We start from the raw sequence: 26,173 nt of genomic DNA, 5'->3' as shown, positions 1-26,173 counted from the left end.
AGCAATAAAGGGTTTGTGTGTTAAAAGTACCCAAGTCCAGGTATTTAGCCACAAAAAGTACTTAAATCCAAAACTAATTTTCTCGTTTTCTTCGTAATAAAGGATTATTTTTTTTCGACAAAAAGGGGTTGTCTGCTCTGTATAGCCCCTGCAACCAGCAGCAGGCTCCATGGTATGCCACCTTAAAAAAAAAGTATCTGCAGCATGTTTTGAAAACTTTGATCCTCAATATCTCAAAAGTGTTATTTTGTGACTAAAGTACTTCTTGCACTCAGGTCTTCATCCACTGAACGGATCAGGACGTAACAGACAAACACAGGACACAAAACACGCATGCATGGGATGGACAAGATGGATATAGAAGGAAACTTAAAGGAGGGAAAACTGGAAGATTGGAAAGAGGGATTTGGGTGGGGTTAATGAGGGGAGAAAAGATCATGGTTTTGGATTGGCGACAATCTGAAATGGTGGAGAACAGCCGTCTGGAAGAGCTGGAGTGAAGGATGAGATTGAGGAGGATGTGGAAGTTGATTCCACAGGCAGGACAAAGGAAGAACAAATGAGTGGAGGTGAGAAATGATCCTGGATTTAGGTAGTTTGATCAGAAGGGATTGATGGCAGACTGTGTGAGCCCTGCAGAAACCTGGGAGGGGATGAAGCATGGAAAGAACAAGAGGGTGCAAGACCAGAAAGGAGGTGGTAGAAAGGTCGGATAATTGAAGACGAGATGGGATGAACTGTGCATGACGGAAAGAGAGCAGTTTCTGTGGAAGAATTCTCAGATCAGGTGCAGTAGATATGGGAGACCAGTCCTGAAGAGAGGTGGTCACTTATATTATACATGGGTCAGCGTTCAGCTGCCTTGACTCCAACCCACTGCTCTACACCAATTGGCTGGATAACTGCCTTGACTCCACCCCACTGCTTTACACCAATTGGCTGGACAACTGGCTTGACTCCACCCCACTGCTTTACACCAATTGGCTGGACAACTGGCTTGACTCCACCCCACTGCTTTACACCAATTGGCTGGACAACTGGCTTGATCCACCCCACTGCTTCACATCAATTGGCTGGAGAACTGGCTTGACTTGACCCCACTGCTTTACACCAATTGGCTGGACAACTGGCTTGACTCCACCCCACTGCTTTACACCAATTGGCTGGACAACTGGCTTGATCCACCCCACTGCTTTACACCAATTGGCTGGACAACTGGCTTGACTCCACCGCACTGCTTTACACCAATTGGCTGGACAACTGGCTTGATCCACCCCACTGCTTTACACCAATTGGCTGGACAACTGGCTTGATCCACCCCACTGCTTTACACCAATTGGCTGGACAACTGGCTTGACTCCACCGCACTGCTTTACACCAATTGGCTGGACAACTGGCTTGATCCACCCCACTGCTTCACACCAATTGGCTGGACAACTGGCTTGACTCCACCCCACTGCTTTACACCAATTGGCTGGACAACTGGCTTGATCCACCCCACTGCTTCACATCAATTGGCTGGAGAACTGGCTTGACTTGACCCCACTGCTTTACACCAATTGGCTGGACAACTGGCTTGATCCACCCCACTGCTTTACACCAATTGGCTGGACAACTGGCTTGACTCCACCGCACTGCTTTACACCAATTGGCTGGACAACTGGCTTGATCCACCCCACTGCTTTACACCAATTGGCTGGACAACTGGCTTGATCCACCCCACTGCTTTACACCAATTGGCTGGACAACTGGCTTGACTCCACCGCACTGCTTTACACCAATTGGCTGGACAACTGGCTTGATCCACCCCACTGCTTCACACCAATTGGCTGGACAACTGGCTTGACTCCACCCCACTGCTTTACACCAATTGGCTGGACAACTGGCTTGGTCCACCCCACTGCTTCACACCAATTGGCTGGACAACTGGCTTGACTGAACCCCAATAAATTGATGACTCAGGCCTAGGTGTTAGTCCATGGCCCAGTAAATTTGGATTGGAATGACCCCAGGTATATAACCACGATGTATTACAAATCCACATAAGCCGTACGCATGTTTTGGCTTCATGTATGTACGTCGGGTTATTTGAAATATCACATCGGTAGGGGGACATGTATTGTGACATCTTGTTTCACTAAATATAAGTTTACAAAACCATTTAACTTTGTAATAAAGGCCGAACAAATTAACCATCACGAACGGCTGTTCCACCAACGTGAAGAGAAATAATGAGAAAAAAACTAAAAATTGGTTTCGAACGTACTCTTTTGGGATTCCAAAGACCACTGAAACCATAGAGGTATGCACGTTCGCTTCAAAACTGTCTAGCCCAGGTTCGAATCCCGACCCAGCTACAAACTCTTATCCCGGAGTTTCACACGCGGGGTGATTCATCAATGTGTGTGCCGTCCCTCGGATGGACCTTAAATCAGATGGACCTGATTCACTGAATTATTTTATTCATCCTCTTGGAAGAAAACCCCCACCCAGCCCAGATAGTCTGATGGCTGCAGCGGAAATAACATTGATTTTCTCCAAATCTGTTCCCCGCTTGAGCTGTACAGTTTACTACTTGGGTGAAAAAAAAAATAACCCAGTGAACCCCATTTTTGTAATATTCATATCCACGTCGACGATTGCTCTCTCAGTTTGACATTCTGTGTCTTTCATCGCAGTCTGAACTCCCACCGATTTGGTTAGCACGTTGACTGGGCCCTCAGTTTTGGTCTTGCTCCTAACCACGTTTCCTGGGATCTTAATTTTCTGAATTTTGGGGACCATCCGGACAGCCTCAGCACAAGACAGTGTCTCCTGCGTCTTCACCAGTTGGATGTGGGTAGCTATTTACAATTCAGGACATCAACTGAAGGCTGCACTGTGGTCGTCACCACAGTTAGCAGGAGACATTTTTTTTACTAGAGCAGCTTCCGTATCCGCGCTCTCCATTACATCTGCCACAGCGTTGTTTGCCTCAACATCCTGGAGCAGTATGACCGAACTTTTGGCACTTGTACTAACATCTAAAGGGGGCTCAAATGTATTCCCGTACAGTGAAGGCTTGTTTCCCCAGGAAAACTTTTGTGGGAAGGACTGGGTTGCCAAAAGACAAAACCACCGAGGTGGTATTGACTTTGACCCCATCCCTGACCGTGGTGGGACGGCGGGCGTCAACAACTCCTACCTCAGCTAAATGGCTCTTGATATCATCAATTTCAATGGAGGGATCAATCCCCTAAATGACTCCTCAACTATTATATTCTTCAGAGACTGAGGAATCCGACACCAGACCCGGACCCCGCCAAAATACGAGGCTCTCATCACCGTCTCCCATTGAGAGACTGATTTCCACTCGATGAAAAGGTGTTGGTCGTGCTTCGGCACGACTCTCCTCGGATCTATTTTTTTGTCAATCTTATAACTTCCAATATAAGGAATAAATTTTGTTATAATTTATAAACTTAATTTTATACACTTAAATTTTGAAATCGCAGAATATAAATGATCAGAATCATCATGGATCTTAAACCGACACGAGCTGAGAAAAACATCCTCTTTTTTTTTTCCTCTTCGCACTCGTGTTGTCTTCAAATCTTTTTTTTTTTTAATCTTATAAGTTGTAATGTAACTTATAAATTATAATGTTATCATTTACAAACTCAATTTTGTACACTTGAGTTTTGAAATCACAGCACAATATATCAGAATCATCACGTCAGAATCTTACCTGCACGAGCTGAGAAAACCTCAATTCCATGCTACAGAACAGAACAGGTAACCAGGTTTGGACCATGTCCAGAGAGATATTTTCGTTTGTAAAAAGACAAACATTTTATTCACTCGATTTCTTTGGGCCGGTCAAAATCTGGGGCCCTGCTTGAGCTGTAATGCCCCATTTGTCCCCACTATAATCCGCCCCAGGGGCTTCCTCAACAATGTCTCCACTGACCATTTGAATGATTTATTATTTTTATTTTTATTTTAAACCACATCCATTGTGACAATTACAGATATCACAGAATTACAGATTACAGATATCACAGATACAGATAACACGTGTGGGGAATCTGTCACCATGAAATCGTGAAGGACTGTTCGTTCCCGCCTTGTGTCGAGCTGTTCTAATCACCGATCCTCTTCATCCTCCTCCAGTTTCTTTCATATCTCTGTGTTAGCTTAGTTATCTGAACGTAATTGGTACATTTTGGTGATTTCATTTTCATGTTCTGTTTGAATTAATTTATTTTTTTGTTTTTTTTTAATCCAGGCCTAGCCGCAGCGTGCGGGGCGCCGTGTAACTAGTCACGTCAAATGGTGGCGTTATCGTCAATATATTGAAGGATCCCATTGTTTTTATCTGACTACACATCTGACTAAGATGTGTAATTTATGTGTCATTTACGTCATACTCCTCCTGGTTAAAGATGAAGATCTTACACCTCCAGGAGTACGAAACCACCATTTAGGATGTCCCCGATTCTTTTTTCTGCCACTTTTGGAATGAAATTTTGTATCAACAATTGGAATGTAAATAATTCTGAGTTGACGTCTAATTTTAACATCATGACCCAATTATAGATGTTTTTAAACATTTTTCACCGGAACTCTCGGCAAGATTTTTTTTTTAAATCACAATGAAATTGCTCTCAAGATAACCAAAGCGCATTTAAACTGAATTTACATCATGCTCCTCCGAGTAGGTTAGAGAGTGTCGAGGTTTGTGATTGTTCTATTTTATTAAAAATTAATTTAATATTATTATTATTTTTTTGTCATCGCTCAATTTTGTGAATGCGGAATCTCATTGGCCTTCCAATGTTCTTGCATCACAATGGTGGACCTACATTGATGTTGTGCACCTGATATTTTATGAGTGTCTTGTCCCTTTTTCAGATTGTGACCTAATTAACAGAAAATACCTTTTTGATCATAATTTGAATATTTTTGTTTTTGTTGAATTTCATGATGTTGAGTTTTTCTTTAAAAAAAGTTATGGATGGATTATGACAAAACGAGGTGGATGAGTTGGGTAGGTGACACGAAGAAGCTGATTAGATCTTGGTTAAGTCGGATGCAGATCCGGCTGCTCAGTGGGATACAAAATGTGAATTATTAGTAGCATTGTGTCTCTCCATTACATTATAGTAGCAAAATGTGTCTGTCTTAAAAGTAGCATTGTATAAGTTATTTGATCATTGTAAATCTTGCCTGTATTATTCTCGCAACAAGTCTGCTTTGTTTCCTCTTTTGTAAGTTCTTGTAAAATTGTCGCACTACATCTCTCTTCTGTCCTCTGCATAACACACCAATAAACCTCTTCCTGTACCACATGAATTTCCTCGCTTAGTGTAAATAAATTATTGTAGAAATGTTCCCAGTTCGTTTTTGTCTTTTCCTTCATTGGTCCAGCATGGTTCGGATCTGAGTTTAGCCGGGTCTTTGTCCCCGATAATCTGTTCATTATAGCCAGTACGTCCTTGGCAGTTCCGCTCGGCTGTATCCGATCCGGAGTTGGTAGTTGATAGAGTGATCCGGTTCGGGCAAGGCGTACCGAGGGCGTGGTTCCCCGGTAGTCGAAACCGCGTGGTTAATTAGGTAAATTGATTCTAGACAAAAAGACCCTACACCACGCAGTTGAAGTATTGGCATCCATGGTCGGTTCAGTGACCCATGGAATTATCTGTGAGCGACGGCCTACAATTCCGGGAGTCTGGTGGGAGACGACGTAACTTCCCCCATCTAGCGGTCGTTCTCGCCACCGGACCCCGGCCCGCAACAATACGATGGTTTGGCGAAAGTAAGGGGAACATGTTTTCATTTTACTCGAATACCTCACACTCTATAATCGTGTATCGTTCTTTACTGCACTCGACTTTATAGTACAGTACTGTATTTTATTGCAATGTACCTGGAAGAGTTACAGTACTGTTCTTTACTGCACTCTACGTCTCTACCTTGCAGTCCCCTTTGGTGCACTATGAACCGAGATCTCTCCGCTGAAGATCACAAAGTGAGCCCTCCAGGATCCACGAGTCCCTCCGATGGAGGAAACGCGGTCATTCTTGGAGGTTCTCCCATGGACTGTGTGTCCAGGGTTGGTCCACCCGAGGATGATAAGGAGTCAGGACCCGGTATGTGCCATTCTTTCCACACCTTGCACTTCCAGCCGAGTCTGTGCTGACTCGTACTGTGCACTCTTTCAGGAACTATTTTAAACGGGGAATCTCACGAAGGTCTGAGTTGGGGAACCTGAGGTGAATGGGCGCATAACTTATAAGAGACAGTGTGCGTGTGACGTCCTCACATTTGCGATCCACCATCTTGGAATAGAGTAATACTTCGTTTTGCGAATACATTAATACCTGGAAAAGAGGGCGTTAATCGAAAATGTGCTAAAAGGGGTCATTATTGGGTGGTCGCTAGACTACTGTTATTCTCAGGTTTTCCGTCTGTCTGTATGTATGTAATGGACAGCTCTGGAGGCCAGAGGAGGAAACCGATTTTGATGAAACTTGACTGGTAGGTTCATTCCAGGATCTAGTTGTACGCTTTTGAGCACCGTTGCTATGGACACCACCGTTGCCTCGCAACGGGACTTTGAAATTTTTGAAAAAATCCGAAAAATATTTTTATATACAGGTATATATTTTTTCGAAAATCAAAAATCGGCTTTCGCGCTTTTATGCACACTATAATCAACCTCTTTGTCAAAAATTTTCAGCCCGATCCGTCAAAAATTGTATGACTTGTATGCAATTATATAGCGACCACCCATGTCGCCTACCGGCTTGTCTGTTTGTATGTAATGGACAGCTCTGGAGGCCAGAGGAGTCAACCGATTTTGATGAAACTTGACTGGTAGGTTCATACCACGATCCAGTTGTACGCTTTTGAGCACCGTTGCTATGGACACCACCGTTGTCTAGCAACAGGACTTTGAAATTTTTGAAAAATTCTAAAAAAATTGTTTTTTCGAAAATCAAAAATCGGCTTCTGTGCTTTTATGCGCACTATAATCAACCTCTTTATCAAAAAAATTTCAGCCCGATCCGTCAAAAACTGTATGACTTGTATGCAATTATATAGCGACCACTCATGTCGCCTACCAGCCTGTGCCATTCTTTCGATGGAGATGCGTTCAAAACAGCATGATTTCTAACCCATGAGCGGTTTACGTGGGCTTCATTGGGGTTTTGGTAAAAGCGGTAATAATGGTAATGGCAAGCATTATTTTATAAGTAAATTTTTTTTTTATTATAATGACATGAGTATTCACAAAAACACAAAATATGTACAAACATCAATAAAATAAAATTCCACTGCTCCGACTCTGACGTGGCAGAGGTGGGAAGAGACTCATCCTGTTGCAAAATGGAGAGAGAGAGAGACAGAGAGAGAGAGAGAGAGAGAGAGAGAGAGAGAGAGAGAGAGAGAGAGAGAGAGAGAGAGAGAGAGAGAGAGAGAGAGAGAGAGAGACAGACAGACAGACAGACAGACAGACAGACAGACAGACAGACAGACAGACAGACAGACAGACAGACAGACAGACACAGCACTGATTGGCTCAGGGAGTGCTGCGTGTTTAGCCCTTCCCCCAGCACAGTGGAAAACAGTGTGTGTACACTGTAAACCATTAGAGTTGTCGTCATCCAATTTTTAACAAAGCTTTATTATTATAATATGGAGAAGACAAATATTGATAATTTAGTCAAAAGGTCAAAGGTCAGCGTCACATAAAATCATCAATTTTCATTCAATTCACCTGAAATTTTAAGAATCAGCATGTTGGGTCACTGCATTGATTCATAAATCAAAAGCTAGAAGCTGATTGTTTTGTGTTGTTTTTTTTCAGATCAAAAGGTCAAGATTGCCTAAAATTGTAAAAACATGTTTTCGTTGTTTTTGTCATGTTTAGCACACGGAAGAAGAAGTCTTTTATAGGGATGTTGGCAGGACTTTTAGGTAGTTTGAGCATCGATGGGTGATTGTGTGCATGTGTACGGAGTGCTGCTAGTGGGGTCTCATCAAGGGGTGTTGTGTGGTTGATGTTGTGTTTTTAACAAAGCCCATGCCCCCTCCCCTGGGGGAAAGAAAACAATATACTGTATATTTGCATAAAAATCCTCCCCCACCCCCCAAAAAAACTACAAAAACTCCAAAAACTTAAAATAAATTCACAAATTTAAAAAACACTAAAAAAAAAAAAATTGCATTTTCTTCTTTGAATCTTGTGTTGATAACTTAGTGCTGGTGTTGATGTCGTGCAGACATGATGGGCTGAATGGCCTCCACCTGCGTCTGATTACCTTGTAAGTTTGAACACAAAGCGGCAGCGGACAGGCTTTGCATTTTCAGATGCTTTCTCGTCTTCATTTTTTTTAACGTAATAGTTTTCTCCAAGACAAAGGTCCATAATGAATCAGCATTTTAAGGAGCAGCGTTAAGCGACTTATTGTACAAACAAACAAAACGAAACTTCATGGGGTATGCATCATAACAAGGAAAGTTGGCACAGGAGGAGGACATTCGGCTCGTCATAACTGTGGCACACCAACACCAGATTAAATAAATCTGTCAAAACGATTTGATTTAATTGAGGGAGGAGTGAGGATGAGAACAGTGTGGTGGGCTCAGGGATATCACAAGGGATACTACCACCTCATAAAGCTCAGTTTTCTGAACCGGATTCGTCGTGTTTTCATGTTGTTACGTCTTGTCTCGGTGTTGTTGTCGTATCCCATGCAATATTTCATGATAATTACTTTGTTGTTTTTGCTTTTCCTTTCGTTTCGTTTCATTATGTTCAAGGCCTGACATGGCCTATCCTCAGATAGAAAGTGTGAAAATTCTTTGTCTCCATGCATTTTGTTTTCTTCTTCCTACGTATCTTGCTTCTACGTACTAAACGTCATCATATTTCGTTTTTTCGCTTCAAAAAAAAAAAACTTTACTTTTCACTCCATAATGATTCTCATTTATACTTGAATTTCCTTCTGCTTCTGGTTCAATGTTTCCCCACCCCTTGCCCCCCCCTCTTTTCTCAGTATCTCCAAACTTGATCTACATTAAATATAAATGCTTCTTACTCCTTTAAAAGCATTTAAAATCAATTTGAAAGTGCATTTCAACTTTGTATCTCCTTCAAAAATGTTGCACATGTTTTCTTTTGACAACACAATATATATATATATATATATATATATATATATATATATATATATATATATATATATATATATATATATATATATTATTCTTCATAAGGATTATTTTTCTTTTTATTGTTACGGATCAATAATATGGACCACATAATTGGAAATGTTGTTGAGGTTTACACTGTCAGAAACGGTGCTCATACAGACAGCTGCATGCATATGTGGCACTGGTTAGAGTGCATCCATCCATCCATCCATTGGGACCATACTCTGTGCGGAGCGTTAGTGCTGCCTAAGCAGTCTCCTTGGTTATTGGGCGCAATCCTGGATGGGTCGCCACTCAGACACAGGATACCAGCAAGCTGGCACTCATTCTGCCGACCTCGGAAGGAAGACAGGTAGAGTCAACCCCACCTGGCATAAATTCAACAGCTGAGCATGATTTGAACTCGGGATCCTCGGATCTCAAGCCCACAGAGTACAGGAATGTCAGTATTACTTTGAGCAAAGCTGTGATTAGGCTAAAATGTCTGAATAACATGACAGCTATACTCCCACAAGAAAGAGAAATGGACTGGGAGAAAGAAGTATTACGAGACCTGCAGATCCGGGCCACGTACAAGCACCTCTCTAAAGAGCATGCAGACACCTTGACGCCAGGCCTCGGAGTTACCTTGTATAAGATGCAATAAACAGCCAACTGAGTGTCCGAAAAGCAGGAGGAGAACACGATGTGAACTATGAGAGAAGCTACAGCTGGGTGTGCGGCACATCCAAGCTGAAGTTCATTTCACAGACCAGGCTCAAACAGCAAAGAGGGTGTCGAGAGTGTTGCATGCTAACCATAGCCCTGCACATGAACCAGTTGCATCGCCAGATGAACTGCATCACCGCAGCCTGTATCTCTGCTGGTCGATCTTATCTGCTGGCTGGCTTGCTTCTCGACGAACCTACTGCCTTGCTGGAGTTATGGAAGACTGGGGCGGTTGCGTAACACCATGTATAGCCATGCACAAACCGATATTTATTTATTTTGCATCACAAACTTTTCCGGGAGTTCCCTGAATCCACCGTCGTTGGATTCATTAAAATCTGTTAATCCATTCTCAAGTTATAGCATGACAAACACGGCGCCTTTTATAATGCAGATTTAATGTGTCGGGTAACCGGGTCTCTTTCTACCTGGACGGACATCATGATCACATGATTCGGTTCGCTCCTGCATTTCAAACTCGGCTTATGACCATTTCGCAATTCTTCGGTAGATAAACGCGGCGTGTGTGTACGTGCTCCACTCAGACTCTAAAATGTTACAAAATATATCGTTGAGATTGTAAAGGGAGTACTTGTTAATGATATATTTGTAACAAGGGGTTTTGATGGATCTTTTAGTTTAAAATTTAACACTTTTGTTTAAATTGATTGTTTTTGTTTCAGATTTTATTTTGAAACTGAAGGTGAAGTCCGAGTTTGTTGGTAATTCGTTCCCTCAAGATGAAGGTTTGAACCATAAACACGTTGTTGATGTTGTAGTTTCATAGTTTATGATGATGATGTTCCAATCCAGAGTACACTTTTCAGCAGTATATCCGGTACTTGTTATTTCTCCCAAAGTCCAAATGTCCATCAAGTTTGGTGTCATCAAGTTATGAATGAAAATCCTGTTTACTTGAGTTTATACAATTCAGGAATATCAATCATATTCCAAACGGTAATGATATCAATATGCAACCTGAACATTTTCCAGGACATCCTGAATATTTATATATTTATTTTTTGTGATTGGCGGTGCGTCGGGATGGGAGATGTTTAAAACCCGGGCCTGCGGACATTAACTACCAACTACAGTATCTGATGACCTGTGGCTGTAAAAAGGTAAACACAAAAATCATTGTTATTCTTGGGGTGTAGCTATTGTGTATCAGGTTTCAGGCACATGTGCTGAGTTTATTTATTGCCATGATTTATCACAATAAACTCAGTTGTCATCAGAAGTTTTTCAGAACAACAGTGCCATGACGTAATGATTGGATCTGTAAAGATGCAATGTAAGCCTTTAGTGTGTATTCCCATCTGTTTAATTCTCTATTTATCTATTTTAACAAAATCCCCAAAATGACACTTTTAATAGTAATATCCAGCACTGCTGGATGTGGGTTTGTGTTCTAATAAGCACCTCTGGAGTTTTTTAATTTCTCTCTTTTTTTTTTTTGTTTAAACGTCTTTCTTGTGATAAATGTTTTTTGTTTTTTTTAATGTCTTTTGATTCAGCCATGCCATTGTTTAATTTTAATGAGATATTTTTGTTTCAGATTTTGTTAAAGTGAAGGTGAAGTCTGAGTTCGTAGGTGGATCATCCCTTCAAGACAAAGGTCGGAACCACAACAACATTCTGCTTGTCCCATTGACAGACATTGACGAGTGTACATTGTATGGGAGCTTGTTGTTTCCCTTGAGTTGTTCCTTTGAGGCCGTGAAACAATTTAAATACCCAGCTACTTAATCCTACTATATAAAAGTGGTTGTGTCTGAAAATCATGGTCAAAACAAGGCTAGGCTAATCACCACCAAATTTTGCTTACGTCCTGGTGGTACCCAGGGTCGGGTCATGGACAATAAATAAATAAATAAAATCGAGGAAGCTGGTGTTTCTCATAAACCAAATTCATTCAACACATTTAAATATCATCATATTTGTCAATATCTGTGAGAAACGTTCATGCATCGACGGTTATGATAGAATCAGTTGGTTACGAACTTACAATCCCATTAATGTGAGATAACATCAAGATACAATGGGATCACTTTGTTGTTACAGATGTTGATGGGAAGCTGAGGGTTGATCCTGAACTTATGCATTGGTCCACAAGAAGTAAGTATTTCGACTTTCAATCTCCATGTAGTATATAGGGTGTTAAAAAACACACTTGAGGTGACATTTGCTTCTTTTTTTTTTCTCTCTCTTGGGAAATAGCTTGACTTGCTATTTCTTAACAGCCAGAAACTTTTTCAAGACATAAGTCCAGGAAAGACTTTCTCCACATCGACTAAATGTAATGTGCAAACACACTGTTCATTGGATGAGATCTTACCATTATATTGTTGATATATATATATATATATATATATATATATATATATATATATATATATATATATATATATATATATGTATATATGTATATATGTATATACACATATATTGTTGCGGATTCGCGCCTGCCGGCGTGCGAACGGCCACGTAACTCGAATCGCGGCACGTCGCCCACCGGACGGACAATCCCGTCGTGACCCTCTCGGACTAACGCCGGGAACTAGTCACGGGTGGGCCTGTCGGCCTCACCACGATCGTGCCAATCGGCCCCCCGCGTGGGATAGGGTTGCTCGCCAAATTCGACCTACCTAAGTACCCACACGGAGGGTAGACCGGGCGATCGCACCTCGCCGCAGGTCGACTTCGGACACGGGCCACTTTAAGCGACCCGTTCCGTACTATCGGGATAACCGAGCGGTGTTATCGTCAACCTGGACGGTTCGATTAATTATCGGGCGTTTTAGCCCACGACCAACCCTTTACGTGAAGTAAGATGGAGATTCAATAAAGGAAAAGACGAAGCGAAACGGGAAAACAGTTCAACATAAAGCACATTTATTTCGCGATGAACGGAAAGCACACATATACAATTACACCAAAAGCAAATGTAAAAGAAGAAGAAACACACAATAATACACAAAAAGCAAATGTAAAAGCAAAACACAATGCAGATATACCACCGACTACCGAGCACACGGCAACACTTATACAGTTTTACTTCACAGACGGCGCCGACAACACATATACTCAAAGCAAAAGAAAAGGCCCACCCTCAAGGATGATAGGGGCAGACGGGCCTGGGGCCGAGACCGCGTCGGGCCTACCCGTCTGATGATGAGCCGCAAAATGGCGGTGGCGCCCCGACTCCGCGGGCCTCGCGGACAGTGTCTGGAATGGGGTGGGAACGGGGCCCCCTTCTCGCACTATCTCAGCGCGGGGGGAAACAGGAGGGGGTTGTTGATGCTCGGGGGAAGGAGGATATCTCCCTGGCTCGGGTCCCGCGACGAGCGTCTCCACCACGACCTCGGTCGCGTTGCCGGCCTCTCCTCTCCGCAGCTCCCCGACTCTGACACGAGCACCCCCTCGACTGCCTTCGCCGCCGCCACCTCTCCAACTCTCCACAGCTCCGTCCAACTGCCTTCTCCGACTCCTCTCTTGACTGGCTCTTCCCAACTCAACTCCGAACTGAACTTGACTGACTCCTACTACTCCTTTTCCCAACTCAACTTCTCCTTGACTGCCTTTTTGGCGAGCGAACGCGGCCCTTTATAGCCCCCCGTGGCTTCGCTCTTTCACCTTCGACCCTTTTACCTCTGGCTGGCTCCCCATTGGACCGAGGAAAAGTGGGCGTGAATGCTTTTTGATCCATGAATCTGCATATAGCGATATTACTCCGACGCACCTGGAGGCGGGGCCAAATCGCCCCACGCTCGCCGATAGGACGGAACAGAAGTGGGCGTGAGTCGTTTTTGATCCGATTGCTTCGGAAAGGCTGGTGCCTTTGCACCCGATGCTCGGTGCGCGCCCTGCACGAGTCCAGTATCGGTGCCCACAAGCGGCGCGGGAATGACGGTGATGCGATGGTTGCGAGGGCGAGTTGTGACGGTAAAGGTCGTGGCTGTTGGCGTTGTTGTTGTGAAGCGGCGTTGCGGTTGGTGGTTGTTGTGTAATGGCTGTTGAGACGTGGTTGGTGGTGGTAGTAATGGTAGTAATGGCGGCTGGTCCAAAATAAAGATAGTAAAAGAAAAACGGCTATCTAGAGGGGTCGCAGCCCGAATGAATGACATTTATTCCCTCTAAACAACGGGTTTGGGCCTAACTACACATATACTTACAGAGATATCTCACCTAAGGGACCTGAATGGTGGTTTGCGAATTTCGTCAACCACAACAATATATATATATATATATATATATATATATATATATATATATATATATATATATATATATATATATATATATATATATATATATATATAGACATATATATTTATATATACATATATATATACACACATATATACATACACATATATATATACATATATATATATATATATACATATATATATATATATATATATATATATATATATATATATATATATATATATATATATATATATATATATATATATATATATATATATATCTATATACACATATATATATACATATAGATAGATAGATTTATATATATTGTTGTTGTTGTGGGGGTAGATGTAAGAATTTAATGAGGAAGTTTAACATTGTGTAGAGTTGCTTGGACCGTGGACGAGTAGAAGCATGACGATGGAACTAAGTGAGGGAATCTGTGAGCTTAAGTGTTACGTGTCACCACACGAGGGGTGGTGCGGTGTTAATTAGCCCAGAGAGTAAAAATAAGTCCCCCAGTGATTTTTCCCTGTTTTTAGCTCGCCTGTTCGAAGAACAGAGACCGATAGCGATACCTTCAGCGTGAGCATCAGCATCAGCGTGAGCGTGAAAATGTTAAAGTTTTTGGTGCAAGTTATTTCCTTTCTAATGTTGTGATCTACCACACTTTTTTACTGATTACAATATACAAATACATATTGGTTCACGAGTCAGTAAGTGACTACTATATTCGTTATGGGTGTGTGTCCCTGTTGGGTAGTCGATCTAGTCGAAAAAAAAAATTGAGATTTTTTTTTTCCTACCCTTATTATCAGTATTTCCGTCGATATGTTGGCTGCCCTGAGAGCACCCTTATTCTGGACATTTCCATCTGTCTGTCTCTCCGCGAAACTTTGGTCAAGCCTCCGGGCTAAACCACTCAACCGATTCCAATGAAATTTGGTAGGAAGGACTAATATTTCTGGGAATCGTGTGCTTTCGAATATGAGACCCTGGGCCCAAGCAACGACATAGCAACGGCCCTTTAAAGTGGTCAAAAAATCGAATTTTTTTTTTTTAAATGGAAAAATCGAAGCTTAGAGTTCTGTGCGCAATCTATCAAGCTTCCTTCATGCCAATTTGCAGCCCTAACAAAAAATATTTGTAGGAGGAGATAGGTTTTGGGCGAGTACATGTTGAACATTTCAGAAACAGTTAATTGCGAATATCTCTAAGAGAAAGAGTCTGATTTTGATGAAACTTGGGTGAAATGTGTACAATGTGGCTAGCATGTACAAAAAAATGAATGGTTGCTATGCATACCTCCCTTGCTTAGGGCCCTGTCACACCTTGACGTTTTAGCCAGCGTATGGCAAGGTCTCAAAATGTATGTAAAACACTGGTGTACACTGAACTATTGATGTTTTTTTTAAGTTTTGGGCGTGTAATAATGTGTTGGACGTATGCATAACGTATTAGTAACGTACACAGAACGTTTCAATCACATATAGATAACTTATGCCAACGAATGCTGAGCGTGTTGTCGGCGTTCACAACCTATGCCCAACGATTGTCCAACTTATGCATAGCGCGGCAGCATATCGCCGACGATCACGTGGCGTAGGCTATATTCATAGGCTGCGGCTCGACGATTCGAATCATAACCGTACTAGACATCGAAGTGTGAAGCCGCTGCCACACCTTGACGTTTTAGCCAGCGTATGCCGACGTATGAAAAATTTGCCGAACGAAGCTGGCGCACGTCAAACACGTTATGGATAAGTTTTGTATACGTTAAGAGCACGCTGGCATACGTCGTAGTATGCTGGCATACGTCGTCATACGCCGAGTACGTCGAGAAATTTTCAGCATGTTGAAAATTTCTCGACGTACTCGGCGTATGACACACGTTCCGCATATGCTGGCATAAGTTGTAGGCACGTTACGCGATCGTTGACACACGTCGACACACGTCGACACACGTTACTTGTACGTTACTCATAAGTCGAAACACATCAAGGTAATGGTTAGCGTCAGTGTTCTAGACTCCCTGTTTTTTTTTTTTTTTTTCCTTCGGTATGACGGTGATGTTGACACTTCGATTTCTAGTGCGGTTATGATTTAAATCGTTGAGCGGCAGCCTATTAATTATATTATATTATATTATAACCGCACTAGAAATCGAAGTGTCAACATCACCGTCATACCGAAGGAAAAAAAAACAAAAAAAACAGGGAGTCTAGAACACTGACGCTAACCATTACCTTGACGTGTTTCGACTTATGAGTAATGTACAAGTAACGTGTGTCGACGTGTGTCAACGATCGCGTAACGTGCCTACAACTTATGCCAGTGTATGCGGAACGTGTATCATACGCCGAGTACGTCGAGAAATTTTCAACATGCCGAAAATTTCTCGATGTACTCGGCGTATGACGACATATGCCAGAAAACTACGACGTATGCCAGCATGCTTCAGCGTGCTCTTAATGTATACAAACTTACCCATAATGTATTCGATGAGTGCCAGCGTTTTAGCCAAATTTGCATACGTTAGGCATACGCTGGCTAAATCGTCAAGGTGTGACAGGGCCTTTAGCAACAGCTGAAGTACTTTATCGTACATCGTACACTTATTGTGGACTGTACAAAAAATCAATACCTCCGAAACTGGACCTCCGAGGGACCTGTTTTTTGTGCCCAAGGAGAATGTCTTACAGCATCATATAAAAAAATAAAATCTTTAGCGAATACATCAATGGAATTACCAGGGCTGCCATTTGTTAGAGTCTCTTTGGAAACATGCCTGAAATTTCACAAGGCGGGTTTCTGGGCACAAACTAAGAGGGCTGTGATAATCATATTTATTGTGCTAAATTGATTGATAGCATGTACATGAATATCGGCTAGTCGCGTCGGCCAGCTTTCCATCTAGAGCGAGCAGCTATGTCGCCTACCGGCTTGTTGGGTAGTCGATCCAGTCGAAAAAAAAAAAAATTCCCAAAATTTTTTTTTAGAAATTTGTTCTACCCTTATTATCAGTATTTCCATCGATATGTTTGTCTGTCTGTCCCTCTGTTCGGTCCAGTGCTCCGTTAATACAATGGTGATTTCGATGAAACTTGGTTGGAAGGTTCATACCATGACCTAGTTGTGTGCAAATGAGAACTGTTGCTATGGACACCACCATTGCCTAGCGTTGCCTAGGACTTTGAAAATTTTGAAAAATCATAAAAAATTAATTTTTTCGAAAATCAAAAATCGGGCCACGAGCGACTGTGGGCAGTACATTCAGCCATATTGTCAAAAATTTCCAGCCGGATCCTATGAAAACTGTCGGAGAAGATAGACTTTGAATGAACCCTAGTCGAAAACAATAAAAAAATGAAGTTCGTTATATCTCAGAGATTATGAGTCAGATATACATGAAACTGGTATGGAAGGTTCCTGGTATGTCCTAGTTATGTGTGAGAAAGAACCGTTGCTACGGACCCCTCTGTTGCCTTGCAACAGCCGAAAAACCTCTAAATGTGGGGGTATTTTAACGAAAAAAAACAATCTGCAGCATTAACCCTTGAAGCTAGAATCATGAATTTTCTTGTGCTTAATCCTCAGGTCATTCCCCATCGAACGGGCCCATCGTGTCAGGTTCTATTGGGTAGTCGACGACCCATGGCCGTCTACCGGCTTATTTGTCTGTCTGTCTGTTCGGTCCAGTGCTCTGTTAATACAATGGCGATTTCAATGAAACTTGGTTGGTAGGTTCATACCATGACCTAGTTGTGTGCAAATGAGAACCGTTGCTATGGACCCATGCGTTGCCCAGTAACGGAACTTTGAAATTTTTGAAAAATCCTAAAAAATATATTTTTTCGAAAATCAAAAATCGGGCCATGAGCGACTGTGGGCAGTATATTCAGCCATATTAGCAAAAATTTCCAGCCGGATCCAATGAAAACTGTCGGAGAAGATAGACTGAATGAACCCTGGTCGAAAACAATAAAAAAAAGAAGTTCGTTATATCTCAGAGACTATGAGTCAGATATACATGAAATATATGGTAGGTTCATGGTATGTCCTAGTTATGTGTGAGAAAGAACCGTTGACATGGACCCCTCCGTTGCCAAGCAATGGCGGAAAAACCTCTAAATGTGGGGGTATTTTAACGAAAAAAACAATCTGCAGCATTAACCCTTGAAGCTGGAATCATTAATTTTCTTGTGCTTCATCCTCAGGTCATTCCCCATCGAACGGACCCATCGCGTCAGGTTATTTTGGGTAGTCGACTACCCATGTCCACCTACGGGCTTGTCTGTCTGTCTTTCTGTCTGTCCCGAGCGTAGCTCCGTGGGTTTTGATCCGATCCTGATAAAATTTTGGTGGGAGGTTTATATCATGATTGAGTTGTGTTTTCCTGAGAATGGGCAAGCTGCGCCGATTATGGGCGGAGCCACGCCCAAAAAACATGTGTTTTTAGGGGGTAGCCGATTTCAAGTTACATCTTCTCCGAGGGGGTTTGTCGAATCTGGCAGGGGTTTCGGTATTTGGTTAGCCCAATGGCACCTGAATCGCCCCACGGAGCTCGATTTTTCATTTTCGTCCCAAGGTCAAGGTCACAAGGTCACGAACTTAGAAAATTGCAAATTTTGACATAAAAATCATATGACCGCCCAAACTTTGAGAGCGAGGATGACAATATTTTTTATGCATAATCTTGAGGTCATTCCCCACCTAAAGTCTTGAAACCATTTTGCTCTATCTCGAACACCTTGCCCGTGGCGCCCCCTTCAAGTTTGTTTTTACGCTGATTTCATCAAAGTATGGATAATCCGAGGAGTGCGAAATGCCATATAGCCTATATGACGTTATATTGTTCCTGCAATGCTCCAGAGGAAGTTTTGCACCAAAGGTCATAATCCTTGACTTTTGACCTTTAAAGTTCACAAAGGTCAAATTTTCAAAGTTGTGGGAATCGAACCGGGTTTTCGACCTTCTTAGCCGAACTAACTCCAATAAGCTATAGCACATATCCTGTTTCCTTATTTTAATGTCCACAACATTGTTTTGTGACCTTTAAAGGTTATGCAAAGGTCAAATTTTGAAAGTTGTTGAATGAAACCGGGTTTTCGACATTTTGCAGCTAATAACTTGTCACTCGTACCACATCATGTTGATCATTTTTATAACTTGGTCAAAAATTATCACATTGTCTCATCCTTGACTTCTGAAACAATCTACATCGTCAAATACCGCTCGTGAACCATCGTCATCTTCAGACTTGTATTGCTTTAAAATTATACGGATCAGACTTCACTGCGATGCTTTATAAAAAATATTATTGGACGAGTCTTTTAAAAACGAAAAACGATAAATGTATAAACAGGCGAGCATTGGGTGGCTTTGACACCCCTCTGGTTTATATTACAAGGCAGGCAGTAAAGCTGGGAAACGCGTCCCTGAAACGACAAGAAACAGGAGAAGCTCCGCCTTCCCGGGTTTGGATGTGAGCAGGCTATGCCCCAGAGGCGGAGGGGAGATAGGGCGCATTGCATAGGGCGTGGGAGGTTCCTACTGCATGGGACGAGAGAGGAGAGTGATCGAAGGCGCAGGAGAGGCTGGTGCATTTCACGAGGGTATTGTGGAAGTCATGAGGGGATTGTGGTTCGGCAGAGCGCGCGCGTGCACACACACAAACACACACACACACAAACACACACACACACAAACACACACACACACACACACACACACACACACACACACACACACACACACACACACACACACACACACACACGAGGTTGGTGTGAGGACCGCACGAGGCAGGCGGCACCTTTGAAAAGAGGTAGGCTGGGACATTTGGAGCCTGCGAGTGGAAAGCTGCTTGTGGATTGCCTGGCGCACGTCTGCCCGGCTATGAGTGACGTGCGCAATTTTGTGCACATGGATGGTGGAGGCGCCTCCATTCCGGGTTTGATGGGGATCAGCTCTGATCCACGATGAATACCAGTGCACTTAAAAAGGGGATGGGGGGGGGATTCTTTTTATTTTGGTCACCCCTTTGTCTGTATTTGTGTCCATGTGCGAGGCCTCGACCGTCGGAGTTATTAATTTATTATTGGTATTATTTCCATTTACATTTTTGTCTTTCGAAACATTTGTGTCTGTTCATTAAATGTATTCCTTTTTTCAAGAAATTGCATTTGTGTAATTGTTTTGGGTTTGCGCATTAAACCCCCTTGTGTTGTCCTGGTGCAGTGCCCCTGTGTATCCGTTCCACTCTCCGTAATCCTCCTTCCGTCCGCCATTCTGAGTACTTCGCCGTCCCCTATTGCCCTCTGCCTTGCCCTTCGAGCATGTGTTAAAATTTCTGTCGATCAACGTGTCGCTTCCTCTTAGTAATAAGGAACCGCTCGGCTGTCCCAGGAGGTTGGTCGGTGTTAACTGCCCGTCACCACAATTTGGGTCGGGGGGGGGGGTTAACTTGGGCCGACCACCCCCACGCCAATATGTATCTATATATACGTTGTACATGTAGTCTGGTGTTGGCGCAGTGGTTCGGGCAGCGGCTTGGGATCCAAAAGGTCCCGAGTTCAAGCCCCGTTCGGCCACTGAATTAAACACCAGGGGGTTGACTCAGCCTGTCATCCTTCCGAGGTCGGCGAAATGAGTACCAGTATACTGGGCCGGTGTATGCCCCGGTTAAAATAGGTGTACCATATCCCTGTGTCGTAAGAGGCGACCAGGGTTGTGTCAGGAAGGGCATCCGGCGTAAAACATGTGCCAAATCACTATGCGGATCATACAGATGATCCGCTGTGGCGACCCCGAACGGGAGCAGCCGAAAGAAGAAGAAGAAGAAGAATAAGAAGAAGATATACATTGTGTGTATATATATATATATATATATATATATATATATATATATATGTATATATATATATATATATATATATATATATATATATTAAACAGATGCTTGGTACTACAGAACTTTAATATGGATACAAACAAACACGACATAATAGTAACCGAAGCTTTTTGTGCTGCACTCTTCAGGGTAAAAATTGCAGCAAGTGAAGGTGCATGCTTTATACGCAGATCTCAATAAGGTAGACGCTGATTGGTTCAACCGTAATGACGTCACGGTTAATCCGAACGCCCATTGGTCGGCTCATCATCTTCACCTCGAGCTCCCATTGGCTGGAGCAGAGTTCGTCGATGATTGACGTTTGCAACCACATCCTGGAGAGAGGGGGGATGGGTTTCCCCTAAGGTCCATTCACCATTTGTTACCGTCCTTCCCTTGATCTTTCCATGCTGAAAGAGACACAGAGATCGTACAAATTCCTTTTGATGACATAGTATTGGATCGGTGGTAAGGGTGAAGGTTGCTTCCACCATACGTAAATGAAACGAGCTCCGACCTCGGCTCAATATCCTGAACATATCTGCATTGTACTGGTCTGCACAGATAGGGTTGGCAACCAGGTGCTGTGGAATGGCAGATGAAGCAGGTACAGTGGTCGGTGGTTGCTGAATATTTCTACATGCCACACTGGTTGTGTTCTAACCTTCACAATCTTTCTTTGAATTGCCAAGGGGACGTGTTGTTTGATCCGATCAGCCAATCATAGTGTTGTGCGGCCCACGTACAGAGCTTCACATCGGCACTTATACTCATAAATAACATTGCTGGTTTGTGAGGTGGGTAGCACATCCTTGTTGACTGACGTCAGCAAACGGTGAGAGGTAAGGATTACTCGGGGTTGCACAGCCAGAAACGTGTCAGACACAATATGTTTGATTTGTACTTCAAACCTTCGTGATGATTGTGATGATATTCTGGTTAACAGAGCACAGAGTATTTGTTCACCTTGTAATCTTCCTGCTGAAATTGACAAAATCATGAACGTACTCGGTGAGAATGGTTATCCTGAGCATATAGTTAAGAGATACATACACAAGTTTCTAAACACGACAAAATATCGGAGGATTGGTCCAGACAAATGTCCAGTCTATATCAAGATGCCCTGGAAAGGGACACTCATCATGAAAGTTTGAAGTCGGGTAACGGTACACTCATCAGGGATGTTGGACAAATTCAACCATTATTTTCCTGAACTAACAGAGGAACATGCTGCTTCTAACCAGTGGATTGCGAACCCCTTTCCTGAGAACATTGAGACAAAGCTTCCATCCACCTCACCATCCAAACTCTTGGAAGAGTTCATTGACATATCATCTGATAGCACCCTTAGAGCTCATTTCATTGAAATGCCACTGGGAACATTCTGGGCTCAGTGTGGTGATGAGTTCCAGGTATGTCATGATGCAGCAATGAAGGTGTTAATACCATTCAGCAGCAGCTACCTGTGTGAGGCTGGCTTTTCAGCCATGACAGCACAGAAAACTAAATATAGGTCAAGATTACACATTGAAGATGACATGTGTGTCTGCTTATCAAAGATCTCCCTGAGCATTGACAATATTATTACAAGTCACCAGCAGCAGGCCTCGCATTAAGTAGAGCTTGTATTTAGTCTTCAATTAGAAAGGTGTTCAGTGATTATGAGTAAAGCTTGAATGTTTTGAAATGCCATTTGATATGTATCAGGTTTCACAAACGGTTTAACATGCTCGTCATTGAGCAAGTAAACCATTGATTCCATTTTTTTCTGTTTTGATTTGTCAATTTATGTGTGTCATGCTTAACAAGCAGGCGAACCACACTCAGTAAATTGATATTGTTGTGGATCTCCGCCCGCCGGCGTGCGAGCGACCGCATTTAACCAATAGCGGCCGCTTCGCCCACCGAACGTGCAATCCAGTCGCGGCTTTCCGGATCAACGCCGAAAACCAGCCATGGGTGTGGTTTAAAGCACACCACAGCCTAGTCAATATTCTACCCGCGCTACAGGGTCAATCGCCGAATTGTCGATATACCTAATTAATCGCGCGGACAGACTACCGAGAGACTGTACTTCAACGGGGCTGCTTGGAAACGAGCCGCTTAAGCAGCTCTCTTCGTTTTGGGATAACCGAGCGGGGTATTTATCGCGCAGCCCCGTTGGACCCGATCACTTTATCGGCTATTTAAAAACCAACTATATTCCGAATGCAGAACGGCAGTTCAATTAGGGAAAAGGACGCAACGAACGGGTTAACATTTGAACAAGCACATTTATTGAATAAGCGGCACATATGCAGTCATGCCGTCATGTGATCAAGCAAGGCAAGACACGCATGCAGTTTGCAATCGGCAAAGGCTCCGAGAGATAGGGCTGGCTACCTTGTCCCTCGTGGTGACTCGCGAGGGCGACCCTCGATGTACCCTCTCCCACGATCCACGGTTCGGCACGGTCCGGCAGGCCGCGTGCCTTGGCTCCGCTGTGCTCCTCTCTCTCCAGCTCCTCACCGCGGCTCCACACACTGCCCACAACTCCGACACAACACTTTTTTTTCTCCTCCACACCCAACAACCTCCAACAGAGCCCTCGACCTTGCGTTCAGCGCGCTCTTTTATCTTCACGGCGCCTCGCCCCTCCCTTCCGCCCCCCTCTTCCAGCACGCGCTGGAAACTTCCAGAAGCAGGGCGTTTTCCTCGCCGAATCGGGGCCTTTCTTTTGTTTCCATAGCTTTCGTCTTTTCCGCACGTGTTTGTCGTTGGGGGGAGGGGTGAGGCCATCGTCCGTTCTCCCCCGATGAATGCCAGGCTTCTCGCAACCGTGCTGAGGTGGAAATGCGGTGGTGGTGTGGTTGGCGTTTTGTGGTGGTCTTTGATGGTGGTGTGGCTGGCGTTTGTGGTGGTCGTGAGGGTGGTGTGGCTGGTGATCGTGAGGGTGGTGTTGTTGGGCGGTGGTGGTTTAGGTGGTTGTTGTGAAGGCGGCTGTTCGTTGGCGGTTGACGAGAAGGTGGTTGTGGTGATCGTGGTTGTTGTGGTTGGTGGCGCTTTGTGGTGGTAGTAATGGCGGTTGGTCCAAAATCTATCTGAACACAAACTTATCGACATAACTGATCTAAGGACCTATATGGTGCTCTGCGAATTTCCACAGCCGTAACAATATGAACAAAAGCTGTTAAGTTTATAAAGTTAAGTTCTGTTTGTTGAATTACGAATTGCTATCAAGCAATGTAGTCGTACAAGCAACAACAACTACTTTTTTTTGTTTAATAAAGACTTTCTGGTGACATTCATGATCAGATTGATTTCCATGTTTGAATTTGCTTTCTTTCATGATTAAGAAGTTTTTTTTGTTGTTACTTATTTTCTTTCAATTAGTGAAAGGTATCAAAATCTGGATTTATTTGAAATTTTTAGATTTTCATTCCTTTTTATATTATTGCTCGATGTTGGTTGGCATTTCGTAGCTTAAGCAGAGTAACATTTTATTGCCAAACTTCTTGATTATTTTCTTGTTCATCGTGTTGTAGAGGTTTGACCATTTCATTTCAATTCTTGTTTTTTTTTGTATTCATTTCCAGTGAAGACAGAAATTTTTCAAAGTGACTTCTCTCAGACTTCCCAAGATGCTCTCGGAAATGAGTGTGTAAAGCACGAACCTTGTGATTCTCCTCCCAGGGAGATTAAGAATGCTCCTCGACTGCTTGAAGGTAAGGAGAGCCGTACACAGAACACGCAGCACAGCTCTACTTGTTTTATTCACTGAACGATGAAATCCTTAAGTTCTACATCATATCAAGGGATGTAGCTGCTTATAGTGTGTTCCTACTTACTCAAGCTTGTTTCCATAACAAGGACATCTGTTGCACTAACAGAGGCACAGGCTTGTTTTAGCTCTGGGTAAAAGGGTACCTTATTGTTTTAACTCTGTCCCTTTTGTTCTGTATACCATGCATGTTTTATGTACCTTTTTTTTTTTTATAGTTTTTCCGAAGCAATGAGCAGGAACCTGAAGCTTTAAAAGTTTTAAGATTGTTAAATTAATCCAAAATGTCATCAGTTATTAAATCTTCAATATCAGTTGAGGTTTTGAGGAGAAATCCAAGTTTGAAGTTAAACTTCTGATATCAAGCCATTGAAAATCGAAGGTGCGTTCAAGATTATTGCATCATTTGACTTCTGGTTTCGGGATTTTTTCACACGTTGATGGAATCTGCAGATGCCGCTTCCACATCCTTAAAGATAAGTTTTCCGAACTGGGTTTATCCTGTTTTTCTGTTATGTCTTCGTCCTTGTGTTGCTGTTTGTGTTTTCATTCAATTTTCCATGTTAAATTGTACTTTGTTGTGCTGTATTTGTCAAGTTTGTTTTCGTGTTGTTCGAGGCTTATTGCTCAGACAACCGCTTTGAAAACTCTGCATCCCTTTTGTTCCGTATTCCTTGTTTTGCTTCTTTCTTCCCAAATATTGTATTTTCTACCTCCTCAACGTTATCCTGTTTCCCCTCCTCGCTTCTTTTTTTCTCCTCCTCCTCCTCCTCCCTTTATAAAGGGTGGCACCAAGATTCTGTCCCCAGCCAACTCTCCCGATACTCAAACCACCCCTACAAGACTGGTGTGGGCTTAGTGGTTTGGGTGGCTGGCTTAGGATCTTAGAGTCCTGAGTTCAAGCCCCGTTGGTTGCTGAATTAACACCAGGTGGGGATGACTCAGCCTGTCATCCTTCTGAGGTCAGCAAAATGAGGTCCAGTGTACTGGTAGAGGGGCACTGCATTAGCGGCACAGCTGCGCTTCTGCGCCCCAGCAGTCAAGCTGCCATACGCAAGAACAGAACAGAACCAGCCCACCTTACTAATATCCCTCCTCACACAATCCTCCTATCTCAACTGTGGTCTACCTCCTTTCCTCCAGCTTGGATCTGTCCCAAAACTTCTGCATGGTGAACCACAATGATCTCTGTCTCACGAACTGCCTCAAGAGTTCCTCCGTGGAACACTTGCTCGACCTCCTTCCACATGAGCTTCACTTGGTTCTTTTTTGGTGAACTGAGTTCTCTTCTTCCTCTTGGCCGGAGTCTTTCTCTGGGATGCGCCCTTCCCATTCCTCACCATCAGCTACACCAGCTCTTGACCCAATTCTTCGTTCCCCAACCAAATTTACCAACG

The 26,173-nt window shown here is 43.1% G+C and overlaps 1 protein-coding gene across 8 annotated transcripts in view; it reads left to right on the top strand.

Moving 5' to 3' along the window:
- The window catches only part of LOC147009144 (uncharacterized), a 73,288-nt gene that overhangs the window by 37,234 nt on the left and 9,881 nt on the right, over positions 1-26,173 (top strand). For 5 of the 8 annotated variants that reach the window (XM_085862793.1, XM_085862799.1, XM_085862798.1 and 2 more), the window contains 4 exons: positions 10,593-10,655; positions 11,468-11,527; positions 11,974-12,027; positions 24,592-24,720. In XM_085862793.1, coding sequence (XP_085718919.1) covers positions 10,593-10,655; positions 11,468-11,527; positions 11,974-12,027; positions 24,592-24,720 — 306 coding nt within the window. Of the gene's footprint in view, positions 1-5,961; positions 6,132-10,592; positions 10,656-11,467; positions 11,528-11,973; positions 12,028-24,591; positions 24,721-26,173 lie in introns of all 8 variants that reach the window. The other 3 variants (XM_085862794.1, XM_085862795.1, XM_085862796.1) reach the window with 1 other exon arrangement.

Source organism: Eptatretus burgeri, chromosome 17, assembly GCF_056783735.1.
Source record: "Eptatretus burgeri isolate ZD-2024b chromosome 17, Ebu_testis_v1, whole genome shotgun sequence".
Classification (NCBI taxonomy): Eukaryota; Metazoa; Chordata; class Myxini; order Myxiniformes; family Myxinidae; genus Eptatretus; species Eptatretus burgeri.
This window is presented reverse-complemented; position numbering and strand designations above follow the sequence as displayed.